General features: G+C 50.5%; 1 protein-coding gene across 1 annotated transcript in view; it reads left to right on the top strand.

The window, feature by feature from the left end:
- The window catches only part of GRK2 (G protein-coupled receptor kinase 2), a 275,720-nt gene that overhangs the window by 173,088 nt on the left and 77,483 nt on the right, over nucleotides 1-25,149 (top strand). The window contains exons 6-11 of the mRNA XM_086953270.1: nucleotides 9,364-9,425; nucleotides 9,997-10,048; nucleotides 10,951-11,042; nucleotides 21,455-21,554; nucleotides 22,954-23,032; nucleotides 23,400-23,530. Coding sequence (XP_086809396.1) covers nucleotides 9,364-9,425; nucleotides 9,997-10,048; nucleotides 10,951-11,042; nucleotides 21,455-21,554; nucleotides 22,954-23,032; nucleotides 23,400-23,530 — 516 coding nt within the window. The remainder of the gene's footprint in view (nucleotides 1-9,363; nucleotides 9,426-9,996; nucleotides 10,049-10,950; nucleotides 11,043-21,454; nucleotides 21,555-22,953; nucleotides 23,033-23,399; nucleotides 23,531-25,149) is intronic.

Here is a 25,149-nt window from a genome sequence, read left to right as displayed (position 1 = left end):
CTGAGTGCCGCGTCCACACTATGGATCACCGCCTCCTCCTTGGGAGACCCCTGTTCCTGAGAGCCGCGTTCACACTAAGGATCACTGTCTCCTCCTTGGGAGACCCCTGTTCCTGAGTGCCGCGTCCACACTAGGGAGCACCGCCTCCTCCTTGGGAGATGCGTGCTCCTGAGAGTCGTGCCCACGCTATGGAGCACCGCCTCCTCCTTGGGAGATCCCTGTTCCTGAGTTCTGCGTCCACACTATGGATCACCGCCTGCTCCTTGGGAGACCCCTGTTCCTGAGTGCCGCGTCCACACTATGGATCACCGCCTCCTCCTTGGGAGACCCCTGCTCCTGAGAGCCGCGTCCACACTATGGATCACTGTCTCCTCCTTGGGGGACCCCTGTTCCTGAGTGCCGCGTCCACACTATGGATCACCGCCTCCTCCTTGGGAGACCCCTGTTCCTGAGAGCCGCGTTCACACTAAGGATCACTGTCTCCTCCTTGGGAGACCCCTGTTCCTGAGTGCCGCGTCCACACTAGGGAGCACCGCCTCCTCCTTGGGAGATGCGTGCTCCTGAGAGTCGTGCCCACGCTATGGAGCACCGCCTCCTCCTTGGGAGATCCCTGTTCCTGAGTTCTGCGTCCACACTATGGATCACCGCCTCCTCCTTGGGAGACCCCTGTTCCTGAGTGCCGCGTCCACACTATGGATCACCGTCTCCTCCTTGGGAGACCCCTGTTCCTGAGAGCCGCGTTCACACTAAGGATCACTGTCTCCTCCTTGGGAGACCCCTGTTCCTGAGTGCCGCGTCCACACTAGGGAGCACCGCCTCCTCCTTGGGAGATGCGTGCTCCTGAGAGTCGTGCCCACGCTATGGAGCACCGCCTCCTCCTTGGGACACCCCTGCTCCTGAGTGTGCTCCACATCCTCTCTCTGGGGAGGTCTTTCTGCGTGTCTGCTCAGATGAGGAGTGCTCCGGTTTTTAACATGTATGTGCAGCCTCTTGCAGCCCTTCTGCACACATTGAGAGGTGGAGCCCATATGTGCGCAAGCGACACACAACTGATGTTGGGTCTGCCTGGAACACAAAGGACGACAGCAGGTGGGGTCCAGCGGGCCTTCTGACTTCCTGTCCAGCACCAGTGCCTGGTGCTTGTCTGTGATCCATCCAAAACTCATCACCGCCAGAAGGCATCTTGAGAAAGACATGACTCTGGGATAAAACTTGCTGTGATTTCTGCAAACCCACTTGACCGCTACCCGCGGCTCATCACAGTGTTGACCTTGTGAACCCACTTCAACTGTGACAAAGTGTCGCACATCAATAAGAAAATCGAAACCGCGCCTAAAAAACTCAAAATGAATGTTGAGTAATACTTCCTCCATATCCAAAAACTCATCACTGTCAGAAGGCATCTGACAGACGAAGACAAGACTCTCGACACGCATACATACACACACACACACACACACACTGACATACATACTCACATACATACACTCACATACATACACTCACATACACTCATACATACACACACTCACATACATACACACATACATACTCACATACATACACTCACATACACACACACATACATATACACACATACATATACACACATACATACATACACACACACACACACACACACGCGCGCATGCCTAGTTACCCTCGCCACGACCTCCACGCAGGCTGCACTAGCCTAGCCAGGACCATGGCTACTGATTTTATTCTTAGAAGTGGGCGGAGCCTTGGCTTGGCCTTTGGTTGTGAGTGCACACTGGAGCCCAGGTCTTGGCGGTGACAGTGCTTGTTATTGTGCTGTTGGCTGCAGAATCCCCCCTTGATCCGATCCTGGTTCATGTGATGTCACTGGCATCGTTCAACCTCCGCTTGCAATGGAAGCGGCCTCTCTGCTTCCAAGAGGCCTCTTTACCCCACGCGCAGGGGCCCCAGCTGCAGCCGCCTCTCTGAGGGGGCTCTCTGAGGGGGTGTCTGGAGAGAGCCCCCCCCCCCCCACACCTCCAGCGCAGGGGCCCCAGCTGCAGCCGCCTCTCTGAGGGGATGTCTGGAGGGAGAGCACCCCACCTCCAGGGGTCTGGGATCTCTTCATATGCTTCCTGGACCCCAGAGTGTGGGTCCCAGGCCCCTGGATTATCCGAGGTAAAGTCCTCCTCTGTGGCCCTCGGAACAGGCCAGGGGCCCTCACTGCAGCCTGCCAAGCTCCGGGATTTCTTTCCTCCTGCGGCCCCTGGACTCGTCATCCTTCCGCTTCCCAGAGTCCCGGAAACTCGGCTTCCAGCCAAGGGGTACATGTCAGGGTCTGCTGGGGTTGTGAGTTGTATGTCAGTCGCTCAGCGCCTTGCTGCTTCCGTCAGGGCGCTTTATTAATGCTAAATAACCCAGCTTGTGGCTGTGAGTCTGTCCCTCGTCCCGCGCGGAGGGGACCGCGCCTTGTAAGGAAGGCTGCAAGGCCCAGTGAGGTCACAAATGCTAACATCAGAGCCCGGGCATCTGTGTGTGAAATCTGTTTATTAAACAGAAAGCGAGAGAGAACCATGTGGGAGTGATGGAGGGGGCGGCTCGGAGCCGGGCACGTGCAGTGGGGTGAAGGAAGCACGCACCACAGCTGTGTGCAGTGGGTTGAAAGAAAGCGCACACCCCAGCTGTGTACAGTGCAGTGGGGTGAAGGAAGCACGCACCACAGCTGTGTACAGTGCAGTGGGTTGAAAGAAAGCGCACACCACAGCTGTGCACTGTGCAGTGGGGGTAAAAGAAAGCACACACCGCAACTGTGCACTGGTCTAAAAGAAGCACGCACCACAGCTGTGCACAGTGCAGTGGGGTGAAGGAAGCACGCACCACAGCTGTGTGCAGTGGGGTAAAAGGAAGCACCCACCACAACTGCAGTGGGGTGAAAGGAAGCACGCACCACAGCTGTGCATTATGTTTAAAGAAAGCACGCACCACAGCTGTGCACTATGGTGAAAGGAAGCACGCACCACAGCTGTGCACTGTGCAGGGGGTGAAAGGAAGCGCAAACCACAGCTGTGCACTATGGTGAAAGGAAGCACGCTCCACAGCTGTGTAGTGGGGTGAAAGGAAGCACGCACCACAGCTGTACACTATGGTGAAAGGAAGCACGCACCACAGCTGTGCAGTGGGCTGAAAGGAAGCACGCACCACAGCTGTGCACTGTGCAGGGGGTGAAAGAAAGCACGCACCACATCTGTGCACTATGGTGAAAGGAGGCACGCACCACAGCTGTGCACTCTGCAGTGGGGTGAAAGAAAGCACACACCACAGCCGTGCCGTGGGGTGAAAGGAAACGAGAACCACAGCTGTACAGAGGTGTGAAAGCACCACAACTGTGCACAGGTGTGATCGCAGCATCTCACAAGCAGTGCTGTAGCCCACGCGTTACTGCTGCCAGTCACTCACATACTTGTGTCTTCTGCCACCTGCTGGCCGGACAGGGAACTGCTTCTGAAAAATGTCTCATGAGGTTCCATCCCATGGAAGTGCATTACAAACATCTAGTCCAGACTAGCAAACTCCTCAAGTCGTGAACTGCAGAGCTCCTGTATCACTGCACGTATACAAGGAGCAGGTGCGCCAAGCTCATTGGGCTCAAAGGGCTAAGAATTTTTGGGGGAGGGTGAGGTGGGTCGGGGGAACTAATTCTTCCAGCAATAGGCAAACTGGAGATGCAGGAGCTCTAAGAAGGGGTGAAAAAACAACAAAGCCTCATTAACAAGCAAATGGTCTTTTAACCCCTTCGATGCTGATGACAGCTCGTCATCAGCCACGGGGGGCGTGTGCGGATGACGAGCTGAGCTCGTCATCTTAACGCGGCTTTTTGAAAAAAGCCGCGTAGCGTGAAAATTACCGCCGCAGCGATGAGGTTAAAGAACTGCTATTGGTTTTGTGCAAATACTGGGAAAGATCAACACATTTGACATCTTACAGTGCATGCATATCTCCCAAACAGAGCCTGAACAAAGTGAAAAGCTGCCTCTCGTAAGTATGTGTGAAGTGCTAACAAGGTGTGAGCCTTTGTTTCCCCTCTGCTGCCTTTGCTTCTAGGTGTGAGGCTCCCGACTGCTGCCAGCCAGGAGACTTCAACAAAAGGAGGCCTGATGACCCCTCTGATTAGACCTTTGCTATGGGCCCAGTAGGAGTCAGAAATAAGAGAGCCCCGTCCCGACCCCCCTGCACGTTGTTACGGATCGAAAGCAGATGACAACCTTTAGGTACTGCTGAAAGTGTCCTGGAATATGGAAATTACATCGGGACGAATTCGGCATCTTTTTCAGTGAGGCCCAACTTCTTGGCAGGGGACGGTGTCCACCCTGTGAAAAAATAGGGTGGACGCCTGTGAGAAAGGGCCCTCTTTCCCCCAGTTTTGCTGAATTGCTGATGATCTTTGACGGAGTGTGCCCTGGGCTCCTGCTAATCAGGTACGCAGGGCCTATGTTCCTTCCCTAAAATGGCATTGAAGCCTAAACCCAATTGGCATCTCTGGCCACATGTCAGCCCCTGGTAAATGGTACCACAGGTATCCAGGGCACTGTGACAAGAGAAGGCCTCTAAGGGCAGCAGCACTTATTGTGCCACCATTAGAGGTCCTGTAACTTTCTACTCACACAATGCCTTTGCAGGCTGCGTGTCTTGGTGCAGAACAAAGTGAAGAGCCGACATAGCACACATCCCTGTGTGCCATTCCCACAAACCACTGCCCTGGCATAGGTCAGTCACCCCTCTGGCAGGGTGCACTATATCTGTGGTGAGGGTACAGGTGCATGAGCCCTGTACGTCTACAGTGCCCAAGGCCATTCTTGGGCACTAAGTGCAGTGCTGCCATTAAGAGTATATGGTGCTGGGAGTTTGTCATTACGAACTCCACAGCACCATAATGCCTACATTGAAGACAGGGAAGTTTAGTATCAAACTTCTCAGCACATTAAACCCACACTGATGCCACTGTTGAATTTATTGTAAAATGCACAACAGAGGGCATTTTTGAGATGCCCCCTGAAACTCGACCAACGTCTAGTAACCCGACTGAGTGGCTGCTTAGGCTGCCACCAACAGACATGTTTCTGGACCCCTGGGTCGAGAGCCTGCTGCTCTCGGGGGCCTGAAACAATGCACATTCTGGGACGAGGTGCCAATCCTCCCGCGGGATGGGCAGGGTTCATGAAGGGGAAGCTTCAAAGGCATGCCACCTTTGTGAGCCTCTTCAGACCATTTGCTGCTTTCAGCAACTGGTCCCCACTGGTTCTACCCACAACTTTGGGCGGGAGAACCGGCGGGAAAAACAAGTGAGGGAAAGAGGTGTTTTCACCTCTGCCAACTCCACCTCAGGTGGGGGAGGCGAGGTGAAGCACAAGTCTGAGTCCCCATCATCTTGAGGATGGGGGGCCCAGCCAACCAGGGACAGGCTCCTGCCCCCCTCCCACTGGAGGGTGGCACGATAGGGGGTGTGGCCACCCCAGGGAAGGGACCCATTGGTCCCTGCCCTTCACCTACCTGTAACGCCCCTAAATCTAGTATTTAGAAGGCACCCTAAACTTGCTTCCTCAGATCCAGAAACGACAAAAAGAAAAGAAGGACTGAACAGCCGTGCAGCCAGCTAACAAGAGGAAGACATCCACTGACTGAGCCCCAGCCCTACCGACCTGTCTCCCCTCGAACCTGCTCCTGCGAAATCCCGGATGTGTCATGCAGCAAGCAACCTTGAAAACCCCGGAGGGCCTGCCTGCCTTCACTTCCAAAGACTGCTTCCCCCGTGAACATCTGATTTGTTCAACTGCAACCTCTGGCAGCAGCGAGAGACCGCAAATCTAGCCTACTCTGCACCCGCCGAACCCAGCCTGAGCTAGAGTGGAAAAACACCACGAGGAGGTCAACCCGGCGAACCTGACCCGAGATCCGGCGACTCCTGATCTGCCTCAAGCCTCCAGCCGACGCCTGCAGCCTAAATCCAGAAGGCCCCCCTGACCTGGAGCTGGTAAGAAGATCCGACCTCAAAAGGCACCCCTACACCCAACGCCCCATGGCCTTGTGTGCCCAAACTGACATTGCCTCACCAACCCTTAACTTCCCAACTTACCTCTCGAAGTGGTGGTCGCACCCAGAAGTCCTTTGTCTCCCTGCATGCAGTGCTTTTGCAAACCGGAGGCTCTCCATTGAAAACAACAGGGCACCCTGCACCCGGCTGCCCCAGTGCCACTGAGGGTGAACCTTTTGTACTACTTTGTTTCCCCATTTGCCCTGACCTAAACCCTTGGAGCTTTGCTCCCACAACCCAGTGGTCTTCTTGCCAGCAGCCAACAACCGGAGGTCCCCTATCCCCCATTGGATCACATTGGGCCTCAACACTCTGCACCCAGCCGCCCTAGTGCCGCTGAGGGTGTAACAAGAGTGCATCACTGACCCTGGGCGACCCCTGAGTCTAACCCCAGAACCTTAACTCCCACAGTCTATAACTGACCTGTGGAACGATAACCTGTTTTTCCTCCATAGGATAACATTGACAATTTTCTTCCAAAAAGTTTCCAAGTGTGGAGTTTTGAAATCTAAAAATATTCTTTAAAAATCGCACAAATAACCAAAACGTATTTACTTACCCGTTTGCTGGAAATGTCCCAGTGCTGAATCCAGGTATCCAGCACTGAGTTAGAAAAGTAACGTAAAAAGTAACTTACCTGTAGTTTACTGGAAAAGCCCATTCATTTCAATGTACTGGATTTGCTAAGTGTTGCAACCTACTGCATCCCCCGTAAATCAAACAAAGTACAATTTCTAGTGCATTTTCAAACTGTTTTATATTCAGCAACTTATTACTGGAAAGTATGTAATGCTTACCTGTGCCAGGCTGGCTTGGTTCTAACATGAAACAGTATATTTTTTTTATACAAAAACAATTGGCCTAGAGTTCAGTTCTAGAGTGTGTGAAACCTTTTGCTGACTGAGTGTGTACATCAAATGCTTAACACTGTCCTCTGATACAGCCTTACTGCTCAACCACTCTACCACAAATAGAGAGTAAAGTTCTATCTAACTTTAACCTCTGGCTACCTCTGGGGTCACCCGGACTCTATACACACTGTACCTGATTTTGGTGTAGTATATATAGCCAATTTCCTAAAAACGCCGTCCACCCATGTGTACCCCCGACCCGTGCCCTGCTCTTTTCCACCTCCAGTTAATGCAGTGGTGGGGAATCCCTCTGGTCTGTTCCATGTGCCAACAAAGTTTTTGACTTTCTCAGCTTGGAAAGCGGTAGTTCAGGCTTTCATAATGTCTAGGTTTGTCTACTGGCATGCACCGTACTTAGGCATTCAGGACTATCTGACCAATACATTGCAGCTGGTCCAAAATGCAGCAGCATGTACTCTTCTAGGCCTTCCACTGAACACGCGTCCCCACATCTAAGGGTGTTGCACTGGCTCCTTATTAGGGAGAGGATCCTTTTATGACCGTATTATGCGTACAAAGGACCCTCCATCACACCGGTGTGATGCCGCTGAGCAAGGATCTGCTTCTATCGTCCATCTATGCTCCTTTGTTCAGCTACCCTTTTTGCTGGCCAAAATCCCTTGGGCTCCGGCGGTCCGGAACTGGTGGCCGGTCCTTCTCATTCTTGGGCCACCAGCATGGAACAAACTCCCCCTTGAGACTCTGGACATCTCAGCCACGTCCCAGTTCCGGAAGAAAATTAAAACGTGTTTTTTTTAAAAGCAATTTAATGGTTAGGTCTCTGAGCCAGTTAACATTTGAGGTGCAGAGCGCCTGGGCACTTCTGGAGTAACAGTGCGCTCTACAAATGCCCTTTACCTTACCTTACATTACAAGTCATGCCGCCGGTTCGGTTTCAGTCCCATGGCGAGCCTTTGTTTTCATTCCAGAAAGCTATGAAGCTACAAAGTAACACATTCACAGTGATATTTGACAGAACTGGGCAGGTCGGCTGCGGGGCAGAAGATCTGGAAAGTGTCTTGATCTTGGATCGCCTTTTTGATGAAGGCATCAGAAGAACCCTCGCCTGATGTCCGGGTCTAGTGGCTCAGTGGACTAATGCATCCACTGCGGGGTCCTGTGTTTCACCTCATGGTCACAGATTCAAATTCCGGCGGGTGCACTCAGCCTTTTATCCATCTGAGGTCGATAAAATGAGTACCATTGAGTTGGGTAACAAACATCTGTTATTCAGCGCCAAGATGCCTCCGGGTGGACGTGTGCTTTACAAATACACGTTATGTTATGTTTATGAAGATGAACTATTCATATTTTGGTAACACAAGGGGCTAAAACTTTTCCCATTTTATTGTTCCCCAGCCCTGGTCCCTGTTCGCGGTCGTAGCACGAGAGCTTCAGTGTCTCTAAACGCTCTTCAGGTTTATTGCTAGCACTTTATTAAGGAACTGGTTTTTGCCCTTGAGAATAGCTTCTTTTTGTATATTCGGAGTATCCCTTTAAGTTGTCGTCGTCCTCTATTACCCTAAACTTCCGCTGCTTTGTTTCCAGTTTCCCACGTAGATGGTTGATCCCCCCCCTCCCCCAGACCTGGGGTTAACCAAGATGGAGAAGAGGGCCTTCCTTTGGAAAAGGGGCGTGGGACGGGGGCAATGAGTCAGACCCTGATCACTCACTCAAGTTAATCGATCAATACGGATCCCTTGTTCGGGTCATCCTGCCTGATGCAAAATTGTTCATCAAGTTTAAAAGGGCATCTGTCGCAGGTTTTGATAGAAGTATTTTCTTCGAAGGTGTTTGACTCCACAACTTTTAGATGGAGACAGTCTCTCTTCCCGGGAAGTGAGAAGGTGACCAGAGAGTGGGGTCTGACCAGGCCATAGGGTCTATGCTAATCAGCTTTAACCTAAGCACTTTAGCATATTAGGTCGAGACAGTGACCCTTTTCTTGTGGCGGTGCCCTGCTTCGTAGGGTAAAACTGAGTTTTGCTTCAATCCCTTCTTTTGTTTGAAGTTTGGTTGGCTTATCCGCCCTAGTAATAAAATGTCCAAGTATGATACTGTGGGTCATGGGCAATAACCAGATAGTCGGTAATTCTTGAAGGGAGTCTCTGTTTCCAAAAATCGACAAGTGCACTTCAGAGTGGTAGGATTGGGACAGTGGAATGTCAAACCATTACTAAGAGTTTCAAACCATATGCTGTCCACCGCTGTATGAGCCTGTGTTCTGCCCTGCATCTAGGGGGGCAGACTCCCTGCCTTAAAGAAGGAGGTTTCTGGGTCTTAAAGACAGCCGCTTTTGCTTTCCCTCCCTAGAAGTTGAAACTGAGGTTTGGACTCCTCACACAGACTATCAATGGTTTACTCTGACCCCTCTCTTTCTTGTTTCAGCCTTACATTGAAGAGATTTGCCAGTGCCTGGAAGGGGAGGTGTTCCAGAAGTTTATTGAAAGGTGAGAATTTAAGTGAAGAATCACTTTTGAGGTAGAATACGACGTGGGCCGTTTACGGATGGGGTATGTGTTCTATTCCTCTGGGCACTAAAGCTGTTAGTCATGTCTTCATTTTGTCAACTGGGGAATTATAAGAATACAATTGGGTTCAGTGTGCGCCTGCTATGAACTCCAAAGTGTAGTCTCCACCCTGCACAGGTAGACGAGCAGCTGGTCCTGCTAAACCCTAAGATGTACTTGTGAACTACCCTTGCGGTACTTCATTGAGACGAAAAAATATCTCCTTAAAGTAATTCTTGCTGCAGCTCTACCAGTTTTCAATACTCTTTCTCTCACAACCTATTTTGTTGTCCATATCCTTTTTTTTACGCCCTCATTTATTATCCCATCTTTGCTCGCTCCATCTCTTTGTGTCTCTCTCTTCCACTCAGTGCAGCCCTCTCTTCTCCTTTAGTTCTCCATCTTTCCATCTTCTTGTCCCTTTCCTCACTGCCTCCTACTACTTCCCTCATTCCCTTCCCATCTCTCTGTCTCCCTGTCCGCTCAGTTAATCTCTCCGCTTTCTTTGCAGTGAGAAGTTCACGCGGTTTTGCCAGTGGAAGAACACAGAGCTGAACATTCATGTGAGTGATAACGTACTGCCGTGGCTTTCCTCATGGTCCTCTTGTCTGGCTCCTGTATATGTAGCTCCTTTGGCACGTCATCCTTTCCCCAGACGTGGGTTGCCCTTCTTGGGTTTCCCTTACACGATATGGCCTCACTCGGCACCTTCCACTTCCACAAGCCTCTAGTCGATGTTCTAGATGTAATCGGATAACTTTGTAAGCCAACCTTTGTACATAATCAGAATTCGCCAGTTTCCCTCTCCAGCTAGTTTGCGTGTTGCAGTGCGTGAAAGGCTCCTGCACTTGCATGGTGTGCTTGTTTTCCTGGGCCCTGCACTCACAGGTTCCTTTCCTTGCTGCACCACCACTGGTAGGTGTTTAAGGGAGGGGGAGGTTCCTTCGGGATACTTAAGAACAGAGTAGGCCTTTCACATCCTTATTGTGACTTGTAGGGTAGGCAACTTTCCCCCTGCTGCACGGTAGCCGTGCTCTTGCACTTCCTCTCCACCTGGATTGTGAAAGCTCCAACCAACTTTCACTTTAAAAGGATCTGAAGTTCTGCATTTCCAAGAAACGCCTCATCCATGTGTAGGTATTTCTGGATGAAAGCACGTTTCTAAGTGGATCCCCCTTCTCTCTCTGCTCTCCCACCCCACCGACCCAAGAGCAGTGTACCCCGCCTCTACTTGCTTTACTATTAGTCCATCACTCTCCCTCTACTGGCCCCTGTGCAGAGACCCCCACCATCTTCTACTCTCTAGTATCGGTACATGCCTCCCACCCCACCAGCCCCTTCTTCACCCTTGTACGGCGTGCACGCAGTTCCTTTGTTAGTTCTGTGCTTTCTTTAGCAGTGTCCATACATAGATATATTTTCACGCTTACCGTTCTTTTTTTCCCTCCATTTCCTTGCCAATCAGTTGACCATGAATGACTTCAGCGTGCACCGGATCATTGGCAGAGGAGGATTCGGAGAGGTCTACGGCTGCCGCAAAGCGGACACTGGGAAAATGTAGAGTATTCTTCATCTTATTTTAAGCCTTATTGTATTGTGGCAGCCAGTTGTTGACTCTCAGCCCAAAGTGTGGCATCCACCTCTTCTGCACCATTTTTTAAAATTACCATTACAGGCTGACCTGTACCATTACGTCAGCTGCCATTAGCGAGACATGTCATTAACTTGACTTTTTAGTGCATAATGTGTTTAAAAGTAAGTAATTAAGTACGACAGTTTAGGTTTTGGGTCTGTTGTCTTTCCTGTATCTCAGATTAGTTGAAATAACATCATTATTAAGTAGCTAAATATTTAACATTTTAGTTTCATTTAAGTAGACACATTTTTAAATATTTGTATTTTCTTAAATTATATGCACAATGTATTTACTTCTAGGGTCTTTCAACAAGTCCTTTTCTTCCATTGATAGTAGGCCAGCACAGTTAAGCTGTTTGCTGATTTCACCTTTCTCTAATGATCTGGGACGTCTGTGGCAATGTGTGCTTCTTGAGACCAAAAAATGTTGACTTGGCAGCTTCCACATCAAAAGAGTTTTGCAAAAACCATGGCAAAACAAAACAAGCGTTCGCAAAGCCAAAAGGCTTAAGGCCACCAAAAACCTATTGGCTTTGTCAAGGCATGTTAGTAATATATGTAAGTATTTCATATTCGACCTAGAGTTACGGTTACTTTTTCAGTGAATGTAATTTAATTTTAGTATTCACTTTTGAATTTATGTAAATAAATTTAGGGTAGTGCAAACATGATGGGGAAGAAGAAAAGGATATTGACATTTTAAGGTTTAAGGATTAGGGGATGGAAGTTATGGCTTTGGAGGTAGAAGGTCGAGGTAATGGTTTGTCAGTGGGATGGCAGGAAGATAATGTAATCCCAGAGAAATTATGGTGGAAGTAATGACATCCAGCCAGGTCTGCCAGCCCTTATACCTAAAGCCCCGGTGGTCACTGGAAGCGACCGCCAGGACAGAATTCCTCACTTGTTGTTCCGTAGAATTTATCAGAAGTATATTTTGTTTATCTCTCGAGTGAAAACAAAGTAAGGCCAGATTTTCAGTGTTACGAATCTGCTGTGGGTCAACATCCAGACATCATATGTCAGTGAAGCATTAATCTGTCTGTCTGCCACTAGTCCAAAACAAACAAGCATTTATAAGTTCAAGTAAAGGATTGCTTTACTAAATGTGGCTTGGGGACTTACAAGTTATAATGAAGTGACGCGGGGCCAAGTTTGATAGATAATGTTTGATTAGTTTTGGGGGACATCATAGCATTTATTGCAGTACTTCAGTTGTGTGACGTTAGTCACCAAACCCAGGGGTATTATTCAGTCTCTATTCTTGAACACATAGACTATATTTCAGAGAGAAGAAAGACATACATGGTACAGCGCGTCGTAGAATGGACAGAGCCAATGTGCTGGGCAGGGTTGTACCAGTGCATTGGGAGTTCACCAGTGCCTTCATGTGAATGATGACGTAGGCAGGTGCACCTAGAGTGAAGCGTGTCTGTGAAAGGCCGCACACCACTTCTTGTTGTCACTCCCTGTCCTTGTTCTGTGATTGGACAAGGAAGCTCTCCTTTTCTTTCTATTATCCCCTTATTCTTCCACCCGCTGGCCCCGCTGACTTGCAGTACCAGGTACCCCACAGTATTTGCTTTGCTTGCGGTCCTGGAGCGTGTGCAGCATGGCCGCCCTGTCCTCACTGTGCCTCAAGCAGCAAATCTATTTTATTCTCCTAGACCGACAATTTAGAGGTTACTGCCATACTCTAGGCTTTGGTAAGTGTGGTTTCTTCTTTCTTGTTTTTCCAAGGGTGGATTTCTTCCTTCTCATTGATGTCACAGAAGTACTGGACATAGGGGGTCCTTCAACCTTCCCTACATTCACAGTATCTGTAGGAGGCCTTTTCCTGGGTCGTGGGGCAGTCAGTGGTTACCGGGCAGTTTGCTCTCTGGATCCTGTTGTGTACCACTGGTGTCCTACTGACTCAGTGCAATGAATTCCATTACACTAGAACCAAATGGCAGTGCTCATAAAGAGAAGGTCAGCACCTCCGAAGGGTTTGCTGTACGTTCGATTCTTGAGGTTTATGCGTGCTCAATGTTGACACTGTGTCATCTAACCAGTGTTACCCTGTACAGGAAAAATAATTCTCCTTATACACTTGAAATCGAAAACTATAGTACAGAGCACAGCATCAAGTTGGTTGGTAAACTTACCCTGTTGTCAGTTAGATTTAATTAAAAACACACAATGGAAAAGATGATATGATACAGTCCAAATACCAGTATGGAAATGCCGAAATTCGAAGTTGTAGCGTAGATGCAGACATCCGACACGTGTTTCGCTGTGTAGATGGCTTTTTCAAGGCTGTTGATAGAGATAAGCAATACAACACTCAACATAATAAAGTTTGTGGAAAATAGATTTCCTGCAGGTGTTGTTACAGCCAACTAAGAAAAGGAGGGGGGGGGGTATTTATGAAAATTAGAATCCTGGATAAAGTATCCAGGGTTCTAATTTGAATATACATTTTCAAATTAAATTTACAATAAATTTGAAGATAAAGTTTCCAGGGTTCTAATTTTCATGAATACCACCATCCTTTTCATAGTTGGTCCGGTGGAGTTGCGGGTGGAGGCTGGGACATGGGTGCTTTCCCCAGTCCCTCTCGGTGCTCGACTCGGGTGGCTGCCCAGTCTGAGGCCGAGCCAGTGCCTTTTCCGGTACTGCTCCCTCACTGTTCCGGCGTCGACCCCGCCCCATTCTCCTGGAGAGCACATGGTGGCAGAAGTCGACCCGGCGCCACGGATGCCCACTCTGGCGCCGGTGTCTATCCGGCACCGATGGCGGACTCCACGGAGCTGCGTCGGGTTCTCGAGTCGTCTCCTGAGGTCCCTTCTTCTCCAGAGACCTGTCGTCTATTGGTGTGTTCCTCCCCGGAAACAGGACACCGTATTGTTGCTTTTTTACCTGCATCTTCCAGGGAGGGCACCTCGCCGTCCCCACAGCCTAAATCATTGAACCCTTCTTTCTGTGGCTCGCGGCTGGCTTTTCCACCTGCCTCTCCTCCTTCACCTGAGGCCCCTCGGGTTCCCTATTCATCTGTGGATCCTCCTCTATTCCGGGGCTGGCCGCTCCTCCCTGGACTTTGGGATGGGCGGCTCAGTCTGCAGCCCTCGCCCAAGGAGGAATTACTTTCTCCTCCGCTGCGCCCTACTGAGGCCAGTGTTGCCTTTGTCCGGGCTATTTCCACGGCTGCTGGTATTCTAAGGATGGGTGAACCTGTCACTCCATTTCCTACAGACAACCTCTTGGAAGTTCTCCACCAGCGCTTTGGCGGACCCGAGTTGTTCCTTCCTTTTGAGGCGTCACTCCATAATTCTCTTCTGTGGCGCCCTGCCACAGGCGATCCGGTGCCTCAGGCGCTGCTGCATCGCCACAGTCCTGCTCCGCACGACCCCATCTGTCTTTCTTTCCACCTCTCTACTCAAGGCGCTCTTCTGCGGAATACCTTGCCGTGTTTGCCTGTGGTGTTGTTTCCTCTGTTTCTGGAGGCCCTGTGGTTGGATTCATGGGGGCGTAATGTCTTCACTTCTTAAAGCGCTGTCTTGCGGGCACTTAACACTTTGTGTGTGTTGACCAGGGCTACTTCCGGCCTGTGGGACTCTGTGGAGTCTCTTCTTTCTCATGTCTCCCATGAGGGTGCCTGTGCTGATCTGCGGGGCCATGTGTTGGATGGTAGGGAGTTGGCCACGTTTATTCTTCGTGCAGCCTTGGATGTTGCCGATGCTCTCGGCCGTGCTATGGCCACTTCTGTGGCTCTCCGTCACCATGCTTGGCTACGTGATGCTGTTTTTCCAGAAAATATTAGAGAACGTCTTGTTGACCTGCCTTTTGACGGGGTCCTTCTGTGAGAAAGTGCCATCTTCCTTGTATGGTATGCCCCCACTTCTTGCTGAATTGCTGATGTGCTTTGACTGAGTGTGCCCTGGGCTCCTGCCAATCGGGTGCCCAGGGCTTGTGTTCCTTCCCTAAAACTGTGTTGAAACCAAAACCCAATTGTCATCTCTGGCCACATGTCAGCCCCTGTGTTGGACAGGCCACGTGAAGGGCCGCTCCCCCCCTGCCCGACCAGGCCCCAGCCCGGTCCCTCAAGTGTCACACACCACCCCTTCACGTTTTCCGTCCCCTCCGGGACCCTTGCTTCTGAACATATTGACCTCGTGGGCCCGATCCATTACTGGCCCGCGCGTCCAGCCTGGGCGCCATCTTGGACACTCCGCCACGAGGCCGCGTGGCCCCCGATCGACCCAACCCTGGGCCTGGCTAGGCCTCAGACATCCTGGCACCATCATCCACCCAGGAGGTGAGCGGACTACTTGGCAGGTCAATGGGAGAAAGAGGTGTCGATGGTTCTCCCTCGCCAGGTGCCGCTCGCCACAACCTCCCCGGGCGCTGGCTCCACCCCCCTGCTGGGTGTCTGGACCCCTTCATCCCGGACCCCCCAACCTCCAAGTGCGAGGGTCCGGACATCAAAGGGCACTAGCCCTATAACTGGGGCAGCTCCAGAGCAGGAAGGCAGTTGTATCCTGGAGTCGAGAGACGCAGTGAAGAACTCATCCTTGTCGGACTACTGGCGCTGCCGTAGCCCTGCCTTGCGAACCTTCGTCCTGCCTGCTGGCGCTGCCGTAACCTTCGTAACCTTCATCGTCGTCGGGACCTGCTGGCGTGGCCGCGGACCGTTTGTAACCACCATCTTCACCGGGACCTGCTGGCTCCGCCGCGGACCGTCGCTTCCATCATCCATCTCGGGACCTGCTGGCTCCGCCGCGGCCCGATCATCTAGAACGCCGAGCTCGAGGATTGAGAGCTATTTTCCTCTATTGGTAACAAGACTGTCCCGCTACCCTTTTCCCAGTCCAGAGACCAGAATCGAGGGGACCCCTGAGTCCAGACCTCCTTGTATACTTCTACCGTACCTAAAGAATTGCTGATAAAGTATCGTTGAACCTTATCCTGGTGTGGTGTCCGTCTGTGGGGGGGAAGTTACTTGTCTGTACGATCGCTGGAGACGGCTCTCCCCGGAGACCTCTCCCCTTGTCCTCGGCCGACCCTCCCGGTCCGTCTAACATTGGTGCAGCCTTGGATGTTGCCGATGCTCTCGGCCGTGCTATGGCCACTTCTGTGGCTCTCCGTCACCATGCTTGGCTACGTGATGCTGTTTTTCCAGAAAATATTAGAGAACGTCTTGTTGACCTGCCTTTTGACGGGGTCCTTCTGTGAGAAAGTGCCATCTTCCTTGTATGGTATGCCCCCACTTCTTGCTGAATTGCTGATGTGCTTTGACTGAGTGTGCCCTGGGCTCCTGCCAATCGGGTGCCCAGGGCTTGTGTTCCTTCCCTAAAACTGTGTTGAAACCAAAACCCAATTGTCATCTCTGGCCACATGTCAGCCCCTGGTAAATAGTACCCTAGGTACCCAGGGCACTGTGACCAGATAAGGCCCCTGAGGGCTGCAGCACTTATTGTGCCGCCCTTAGAGGCCCTGTACCCTGACACACACACAAACTGCCTTTGCAGGCTTAGTGTCCTTGTGCAGAACAAAGCAAAGAGTCGACATGGCACACATCCCTGTGTCCCATGCCTACGACACACTGCCCTGGCATACCTCAGTCACCCCTCTAGCTGGGTGCCCTCTGCCAGTGGTGTGGGTACAAGGGCATGAGCCCTGTACCCCTACAGTACCCAGGTCCATTCCTGGGCACTGTAAGTGCAGTGAGGCCATTAGGTGTATATGGTGCTGGGAGGTCGTCATCACGAACTCCACAGCACCATGATGGCTACACTTAGGATTGAGAAGTTTGGTATCAAACTTCTCAGCACACTAAACCCACACTGATGCCAGTGTGGGATTTAATGTAAAGTGCACTACAGAGGGCAACTTCGAGATGCCCCCTGAAACTAACCTACAACCAGCGTCCTGCCCGAGAGGCTTCTTAGGCTGCCACACAGCAGACTTGTTGCAGGGTGGGCAGGGGGCGCCTCAAAGGCATGTCACCTTTGTGAGCTTCTCCAGGCCACTTGCTGTACTCAGCAACTGGCCCCCACTGGTTCTGACCCCCACTCTGGTGGTAAGACAGGCGGGAAAAACAAGGGAAGGAAAGGGGGTGTGCCAACCTCTGCCAACTCCACCCCTCAGGTGGGGGAGGCAAGTTAAGCACAACTCCGGGCTCTCGTCATTTTGAGAATGGGGAGCCCTAACCAATCAGAGCTAGGCTCCTGCCCCCCTCCCACTGGAGAGTGGCAGGAAAGGAGGTGTACTCATCCTAGGCAGGGACCCATTGCTTCCTGTCCTTGCCCTACCGGTAACACCCCGAAAACCCCGGAGGACCTGACTGCCTTGTTCATCCAAAGACTGGGACTCCCATGAGTAGTGGTTCTGCTCAAACAGCAACAACCCTTGGTGCCTGCCAGAAACCTCGAATCCAGCACACTCCGCACCCGCCGAGCCCTGCCCGTGCCTGAGTAGACAAAGACCACGAGGTTTCCCCCCGGCGACTGTTATCAAGAACCCAGCACCCAAGGACCCTCCTTGACGCTCCTGATGACGGCTGCAGCCTCACAACAGGGGATCCCTCCCACCGCGACCATCAGAGGGTAAGATTTCCCGACACCAAAAGACACCCCGGCGCCCCACGGCCCCCTGAGCCCAACTCCTGTGTGTCTATCTATCCTTCAACTTCCCAACTTACCTCTCGAAGTGGTGGATGCACCTGAAGAATCTTCGTACCCGAGCTTGCAGCCTTTGTTCATCTCGCAGCTTTCCCATTGAAATACATTGGGAGCCCGAAGGCCCAAAAGCACACTGCACCCAGCCGCCCGAGTGCCGCTGGAAGTGCAGCAACTGACCTATCCTACTTCCCCTGTGTAAGTGACCCGGAGCTCAGCTCCCACAGCTGCGTGGTCTGCCTGCTAGCAGCCACCAGCCGAAGGCCCCCTATCCTCCACAGGATAACATTGGGCCTACTCACTCTGCACCCTGGCCATCTATGGTGTTGTGCTGCGGGGTTTTTGCCCTTTGTCTGCCGTTTGGTCTGGTCCTCTGTCTGGTGTTTCTGAGGGGATGATTTCCTGTGTCTACAGCCTGGTCCGTCCTACTTGTTTCTCCTCTTGCCTTCTAGCTGATCGCACTTCTTCGTGGTTCGATTCTGTCCAGAGCGGTCCCCTTTCAGGGGTCGTTCGGGATTTTTTCTGCCCTTGCCCTTGTTCTGAGCCCGATGTGGTCTGGGCGTTTTAGTTTGTCGCGCTTGTCAGCGACTGGCTGCACCCGCCTGCTCTTCTGTTCTGTGGCCGGGGGCCTTGGCGTGGGCCCTGGCGCTCCTGCTTCTTGTTCTGCGGGACTCTTGTGAGATTACGTTCTTCTTCTCCCGCCTGCCTTATTGCTGAGGCGCCTTTCTGTTTGTCTGTTTACTTCAAGCTGTGATAGGCTTTGCTGCCCTTTTCTCTGGGTGTGTTTCCCAGTGGAGGGCTTTGTCTGTCTTTCTGCCACTTCTCCTTGGAGTCTGTGGGTGGCTCTTCTCCCTCGGTACTCCTCTGCATTGCCTGTACCTCTGGGGCTTCTGGTGGAGATCCCTGGTTCCTTGTCTGGGTTTGGGGTGCACTGGCCTCCTTTCGCCTTGTCCTTGCTTCCTCCTGCATGATGAGGGTTGGGCCGCCTCTTCTTGTCGTCATCACGCGCCCTCTATGGGTCCTGTGTTCTTTAGTGATGACCAGGTTCTCTTCTTCCTGGGGGGACTGGGCTATTCTCCCTGTCCCTCTGACTCGTCCCCTATTGGAGCCCTGCTTTGTCCAGGGTAGAGAGGTCCTCTCGCAGACACTCCTCCCCCTTGGGTATGGCTAGGGAATCTATTCTACGTTAAGGAATCTGCGGCTAGTAGTCTCTATCAGATGTACAAGTTACTTACCTTCCGTAACGATGTATCTGGTAGAGATGATTCTAGCCGTAGATTCCTTCACAACCCGCCCTGCCTCTCCATTCTGCGAGGACCCTTCTTCTGCACTCGCCTGCCTCCGGGTGGTTGTTTTCTGTGAGTGCCTTTTCTTACTCCCTCCCTAGGGGGATGCTAGTCTTGTTGTTTGCTCCATTTCTTCCCTTCTTGTGCTTGGTTGATGATTTCATGGGTGCTCCTGCGCCCCTGTACCCTGGTCTCCAGTGTGGGGTCTGCTCGTGCTCTTCTTTCGTTGCTTGCTCTTCTGGCCCCTTTGCAGTCCTGACGGTTGAGGTCCCTTGGCCGGGTCTCGACCCTTAGCTCTTTTAGGAGATGTCTCTCCCTGCTGGTGTTGTCTGGGGGTGAATTGTCGTTCCTCTTTCGTTCTGGCCTCGATGCCCTTCGCTGTTCTGGGCTGTGGTTGCAGACTTCTTCGCCTGCTGTGCTCTTTCACATGCTTTCTGCCCCCTGAGAGGCTGTCGTATTTGTTTGCAGGCTTGCCTGCAGTAGCTGTGCTCTGTTCTTTCCTTCAATTGATTTTAGTGCCATAGTGCCTGGAACTGTTCTGGATGGTGCGGTTCCACACCATTTGTTTTTTCCCTTTCTCTTATCTGATTTTTTTGCACACTGTTCCAGTATTCTCAGTTTTTGTTGTGATGGCTCTGCGTTGTGGCGCGGGAAAGTTCTCCGAAGAAAACGGACATAGGCGCACCGGACTTATGTATCTTCGGTGACGTCACGACCGTGGACGACGTCAGCGCGTAGTCACGTGGTGCCGTCCCCCGAGCGCGCAGGGATGCTGTGGCAAAAAGTTTTCCGGATCCAGTCTCATGCCTGGGGATAATTCTACGTTAAGTAATCTGCGGCTAGAATCGTCTCTACCAGATACATCGTTACCAAAGGTAAGTAACTCGTACTTCTGGCTTTCTTCTGTGGAGTCTTTCTGTAAATGTGACTCATGGTTGAAGAAGTTTCTATCAGCAAAGGACTTACTGATCTTCACTGACACTTCTTCTGATAGCCTGTCTTTCTACAAACTGATCATTCGTCTTTGGGATATGGGGACTACATTGGGGCAAATGTTTCCCTTTTGCCTCCTCTTCCTCTCTTGTCTCTATGGAGCGTGGAATAAAGTTGCATCTGAAGTGAGCGACAGAGCTGTTTATTTTCTTTTCAAAGAGCTGGCTGTGGCCTTCATATGGCCTCTGAGTCTGCTTTACAAGTTGCTCTTTTGCCACACTGTGCCTTCATTTCATATTCTTTTGTGTGCCAAGTAGGACATCTGGCTATATTTCTTTTTAATGAATAATAAACATTTATTAAGGGGACGGTCCCATAAAACGTTAGCATTAAATAAAATCTAGACCATAAACTAAAAACATACTTCACAATATTTTCAATCGGCTTCATTACATATTCATGTGCAACAAAGAAAGATTTGCAAGCTGTCATCGAAATTGCTATAATTTGTAAACATTACATGTTGATCAGTCGATCATTGAATGATCTATCTGAGCTCATGATCCATATTCGCCCAATTACCATTACTGATCGGACTATTCTGTTTTGCACAGTATTTCCTTTGGAATAATGATGAATTTGTTTCTTATTCTCCAAGACTGTTTTAACAATTTGCAGAACCGACTGATAGCAGAACAGCAGATTTACAAAATAACAGGGTATTTCTATAGTCAATGCTCCCTCCGATACTGACCAACATTTAAAAGGCTGAATAAGTAGTGAATATAGGGAATAATGAACAGCTCTTTCGGTCGAGTCTTTGCACACATTACACACTTTGGATGAGGGATATATCCTTTCTCCGTGTTTGATCGTATCGGTCTAAACACAGGTGAGTAACCGTTTCTGATCTGCTAGCTTGCTGCGGGGTGGTGCAAAATATAGGTTTGCCTAGCTTTGGCATTGCAAACACTGGGCACGGGTTGAATTGAGTCTAGAAACTTCACAAACTCAGTTGACCTGTAAGCCTTGTGGCAATTTGCAGATGTTTTGAGCTTTTACCTGTCCAGTAAAAAATGAGAACAGCTCTGAACAGATGCAGCAGTTGCAGCCCTAAAGGAAAGATGAGTTTCACCCACTCCCAGCTATGTAAAGCAGGGATCCTCCTTAGAGCAGTATTTGATTCTCCCTCTTGACGCTTTCACTTGAGATGGACAGATTGTCTGCAACTCTTGTCTCTACAGGGGCTGTCACTCCAGCGGCTGTCACTCCAGCTGTACTGCCAGCTCACTCCTGCAGGGGTCACTGTAACAGAAGCACTGTGCTCTCCTTCCTAGGAGCCATTTCTTCAGGTGCAGTCCCAGACTTGGTCAGCAGGTGTCACTGTAAGATATCTAGTTGTACCTCTCCTGAATCACGGCTTGCCTATGATGTGGCTCCTGCTTTGTGTCTGTTTCAGGTATGCGATGAAGTGTCTGGATAAAAAGCGGATTAAGATGAAACAGGGTGAGACGCTTGCCTTGAACGAGAGGATCATGCTGTCTCTTGTCAGCACAGGGGTGAGTAAAGCGTACATTATGGTATTGTCCTTTTAAAAATACAGAAAAGTATATATATATTTTTAGATAGATGTGTGTGTGTATATGTTTGTGTGTGTGAGCTGGTAGTCTGAAGTTGCGCGGGAAGGCTGCACCAAAAACGGGGTAAACCAGGGAGAAAGCAGTGAAAGCGAGGGAAAAGCAAGGAGATGGCACAAAAAAAAATGGGAAAACAGCAAGGAGAAGACAGGAGCAAGAGTGACGCAGCAGCACAGGGTGAGCTGTGCCTGGGAGCAAAGGAGTAAGATGCAGCTGTGAGCGTCTGCTGGAGCCACCATTACAGAAATAGAGACTGCAGTCTTATTTTCAAATGTATGGAACCAAAACCGCTTCTTTCATGCCGTTTTTTTAAACTTGTTTTTCATATAAGACGTTTTACCCTCTAGCTTTACTGTTGCTTACACTTTGGGGATGGCTAATCATGCAGTGATGTGTAGGTAGAGAAACCAAATACCTTTTATGGCACCATATCATCACCTCATGATGGAATAAAACCGAGGGTATTGAGTATCAGCAATAGAAGAGGTCTTTTATTGACTCTCCATACTTGGCAAACTGAGGACAACTTGTTAACGTTTGGCCCGAAGCCTCGGCCCCAGGAGAGTGTAGATTAAATAGTTACATTCTGGTTGATTCTTTAGGCTGGTGACCAGGGGAACCAGCAGCTATAACCTGCATGCAGTCTACAATCAGAAGCTAAGAGTGGCTTCACAATGTGATTAGATGGTATCTAATTTTATATGAAATGAGTTAGTAAGAGCTTTACATTGTTAGATCTACTGAGGAAAGCTAAGAGTTTCAGGTGTGCTCTGACTGCCTCTTTGGATCTGCAAGTAAGAACATCCGGTGCCCTCAGCAGAGTCCTCACAATCCTTCGAGTTCTTTTACCTGCGCCAAGCAGCAGAGTTCTTGCATACGGTTGTACTCGTGTCTTACTGCTGATTCTTGAGACCTCTGCCGAAGAGTGTCCCAGTGTTGAGATGATGGCGTACAGCACTTCGCCCTGCGAGTGGAACATGGAGGCCTTGCTGTCCCTTCTCGTCGACACTGGGGCTCTTTGCACAAGCAGCTTGAGTGACCGGTGTTCTCACTTGTGGAGGAAGTTCCTCTGACTGGTGAAGGAAAGGTGTTCCAGAGGTCTTGATTCTTGCATTGTCTCTTATGTTATCCATATATGTTTGCTGGACATTGTGTGTAGCCCAAACCTTGATATAAGTGAAGCTGTTCGGCCCCAAATACTTGTTCCATCTGCATGTAGGTTAATGCTGCTTCCTGGACCTTTCGCTGTATACTTTGTCCAGTGCAGGAGAAAGACCTTGCCTTTTCTGTGCACTCACGGCTGCCCATCTCCTCTTTTCAGGATTGCCCGTTCATCGTGTGCATGACCTACGCCTTCCATACGCCGGACAAGTTGTCGTTCATCTTGGATCTGATGAATGGTAAAGAGTAAAAGTTATTGGGGACTGGGATGCAGAAGGAAATGTAAATCAATGTCTGGTGCTGAGGAAGGGGGTGCATAGTGTGTGGGGCAGCCGGTAATAGTGGGACAATTAATGGTGCTTCGGGTTATCATTAACACCCAGGTTTAATGTTCCTCTGCCCACTTCCTCCGATTGTCCTTATCCCTCCCTCATCCAAAAGGGTCCCTACCAAGGCACGACAGCAGCCTTTCTTTCTGCCTTAGGCAGCTTACCAGGTACTCGTGCACATAAATATCTAGGTTTAAATTCTACACTTACGTAAGTTGGGGTTGGGTCAACTGTCCTGTCTCCAATAACCATTGCATGCTTTTCTCTCTTCCTTCAGGAGGCGACCTGCATTACCACCTGTCCCAGCACGGCGTCTTCACGGACGTTGAAATGCGATTTTATGCTGCTGAAATCATTCTGGGCCTGGAGCACATGCACAACCGCTTCGTGGTGTACCGGGACCTGAAGGTGAATGCGTTGTTGTACTCGTGATCACATGCACAATCTGACTCTCTTTTTTGATGGTACTTAGTGCCTGGAGGTGAGGTGGGGGTTGGCGCTTGTATTAATGGAAGGCGCCTCATGGCTGGTGATTGTGGTGTCACTGAGTAATCCTCTGGATAGGTCAAAATAGGCCTCAATCCTCCCCCCCCACCCCCCCCACCCCTGTCTCTGCATAGCCATAGCTCGAGGGGAAGGAGCGCTGTGTTGGGCGAGGCTAGCTCATTGTTGAAGTGGTTGAGAGCTCACGACCTAACGAAAGGATGGATGGAGCTGCTTATTAATGCCACCTATGTGCACTTACCTCAGTTTCTTTCTTTCTGTGCCTTCAGATATAGATCCAGAGCTCAACTCCTTTCCCCTCTGATTATTTTTCCCTCAAAATGTAACACTGTGCAAGGGAAATATCCCCTTGTAAAACAACAGGGCTTAAACCTTGTGAGGACTGTTGCAAACAAATGCTGTGGCAGATCCCCAGAAAGCAGGCCTCTGGTGGCAGATCTTCATCACTGCCGAAGCCCTCGGAAAAAGCATAGAAGCACAAGAAGTCCACGCATGAATCTGCCCCTTCCTGACATTCCTGATTTCCAGGGAAGGTGAGAGGGTGTCAGCGAGCCTCTCGGTCTTGCTCCAGAGAATCTGGTGCTGATGGATTCTCACTGTTGGCCCTGTTGGCACTGCCATAGCAAGTCAGGGCCTTGAGGGAGGACATGCTGCACATATTCAGCACACTTCCAGCTACCTCTGGTGCACCTTCGGATCTGCAGGGGCTTCCAGTCAAACTCCCACTGGTGAGTTTGACCTCTGCGGTGTCTGTGCCTCTCAAACCCGCCTCAGCTCCACAGCGCTTTCGGTCTTAGCACCACTCTCTGGACGGGTCCATTGACCACAACCTATAGTCGTCTCTGACTCCGCGCTGAATCCGTCTTGACCTTGGCTGAGGTGATGCTTAAATTCCATCAGGGTACAGCCTTTTGGCAATCCTGCCAACTCTGACTCATTGCCTTTGATGTGCATCCACGCACAGACAATACATTTTTGGCTCAGGTTCAGACTAGAGCAGTAATTGGAGAATGGATGAATTTGCTCCACAATATGGTGGGGGTAATTGGTACGAAGACCTACAGGATGCCAGTGGTCCGGACACTTCACCAGTCTCTCCCCCTGGTCATACCACAAAGGAGAGGGAATCTTTTGGTGTAGTTATAAAGAGGTGCAGAGTTCCTTGATCTGCCCCCCCTAAAGTTCAGAAAGACTCTGAAGACTCCCCTCTTCTGGGAACATTGGGTCTCTAAACACAAGGAATCTTCTCCAAGGATTCTTCTCGCTCTTACAAATGATCCTGAATCGCAGGTTGATGACTCCTATGTTAAGGGCTGAAATGCTTTCTTCCTAGGATCACAACTTATATATTTACATACATTACACACACAGTATCTCTGGCTCGAGTGGAGACTTATCACTCGCCCAGACAAGATTTTGTGCCTTGGAGAGAGCTAACTGTGCGGGAGGTTCCTAACCAGCATTGCTGTGGGTTTCCTGGGTTAGCTGAGCCTGTTAATGCAGCCTTTCGCTTGTCCGATTTG

Source organism: Lissotriton vulgaris, chromosome 1_2 (assembly GCF_964263255.1).
Source record: "Lissotriton vulgaris chromosome 1_2, aLisVul1.2, whole genome shotgun sequence".
NCBI classification, from domain to species: Eukaryota; Metazoa; Chordata; class Amphibia; order Caudata; family Salamandridae; genus Lissotriton; species Lissotriton vulgaris.
The sequence above is the reverse complement of the archived record's forward strand: the minus strand, read 5'-3'. Positions and strand labels throughout refer to the sequence as shown.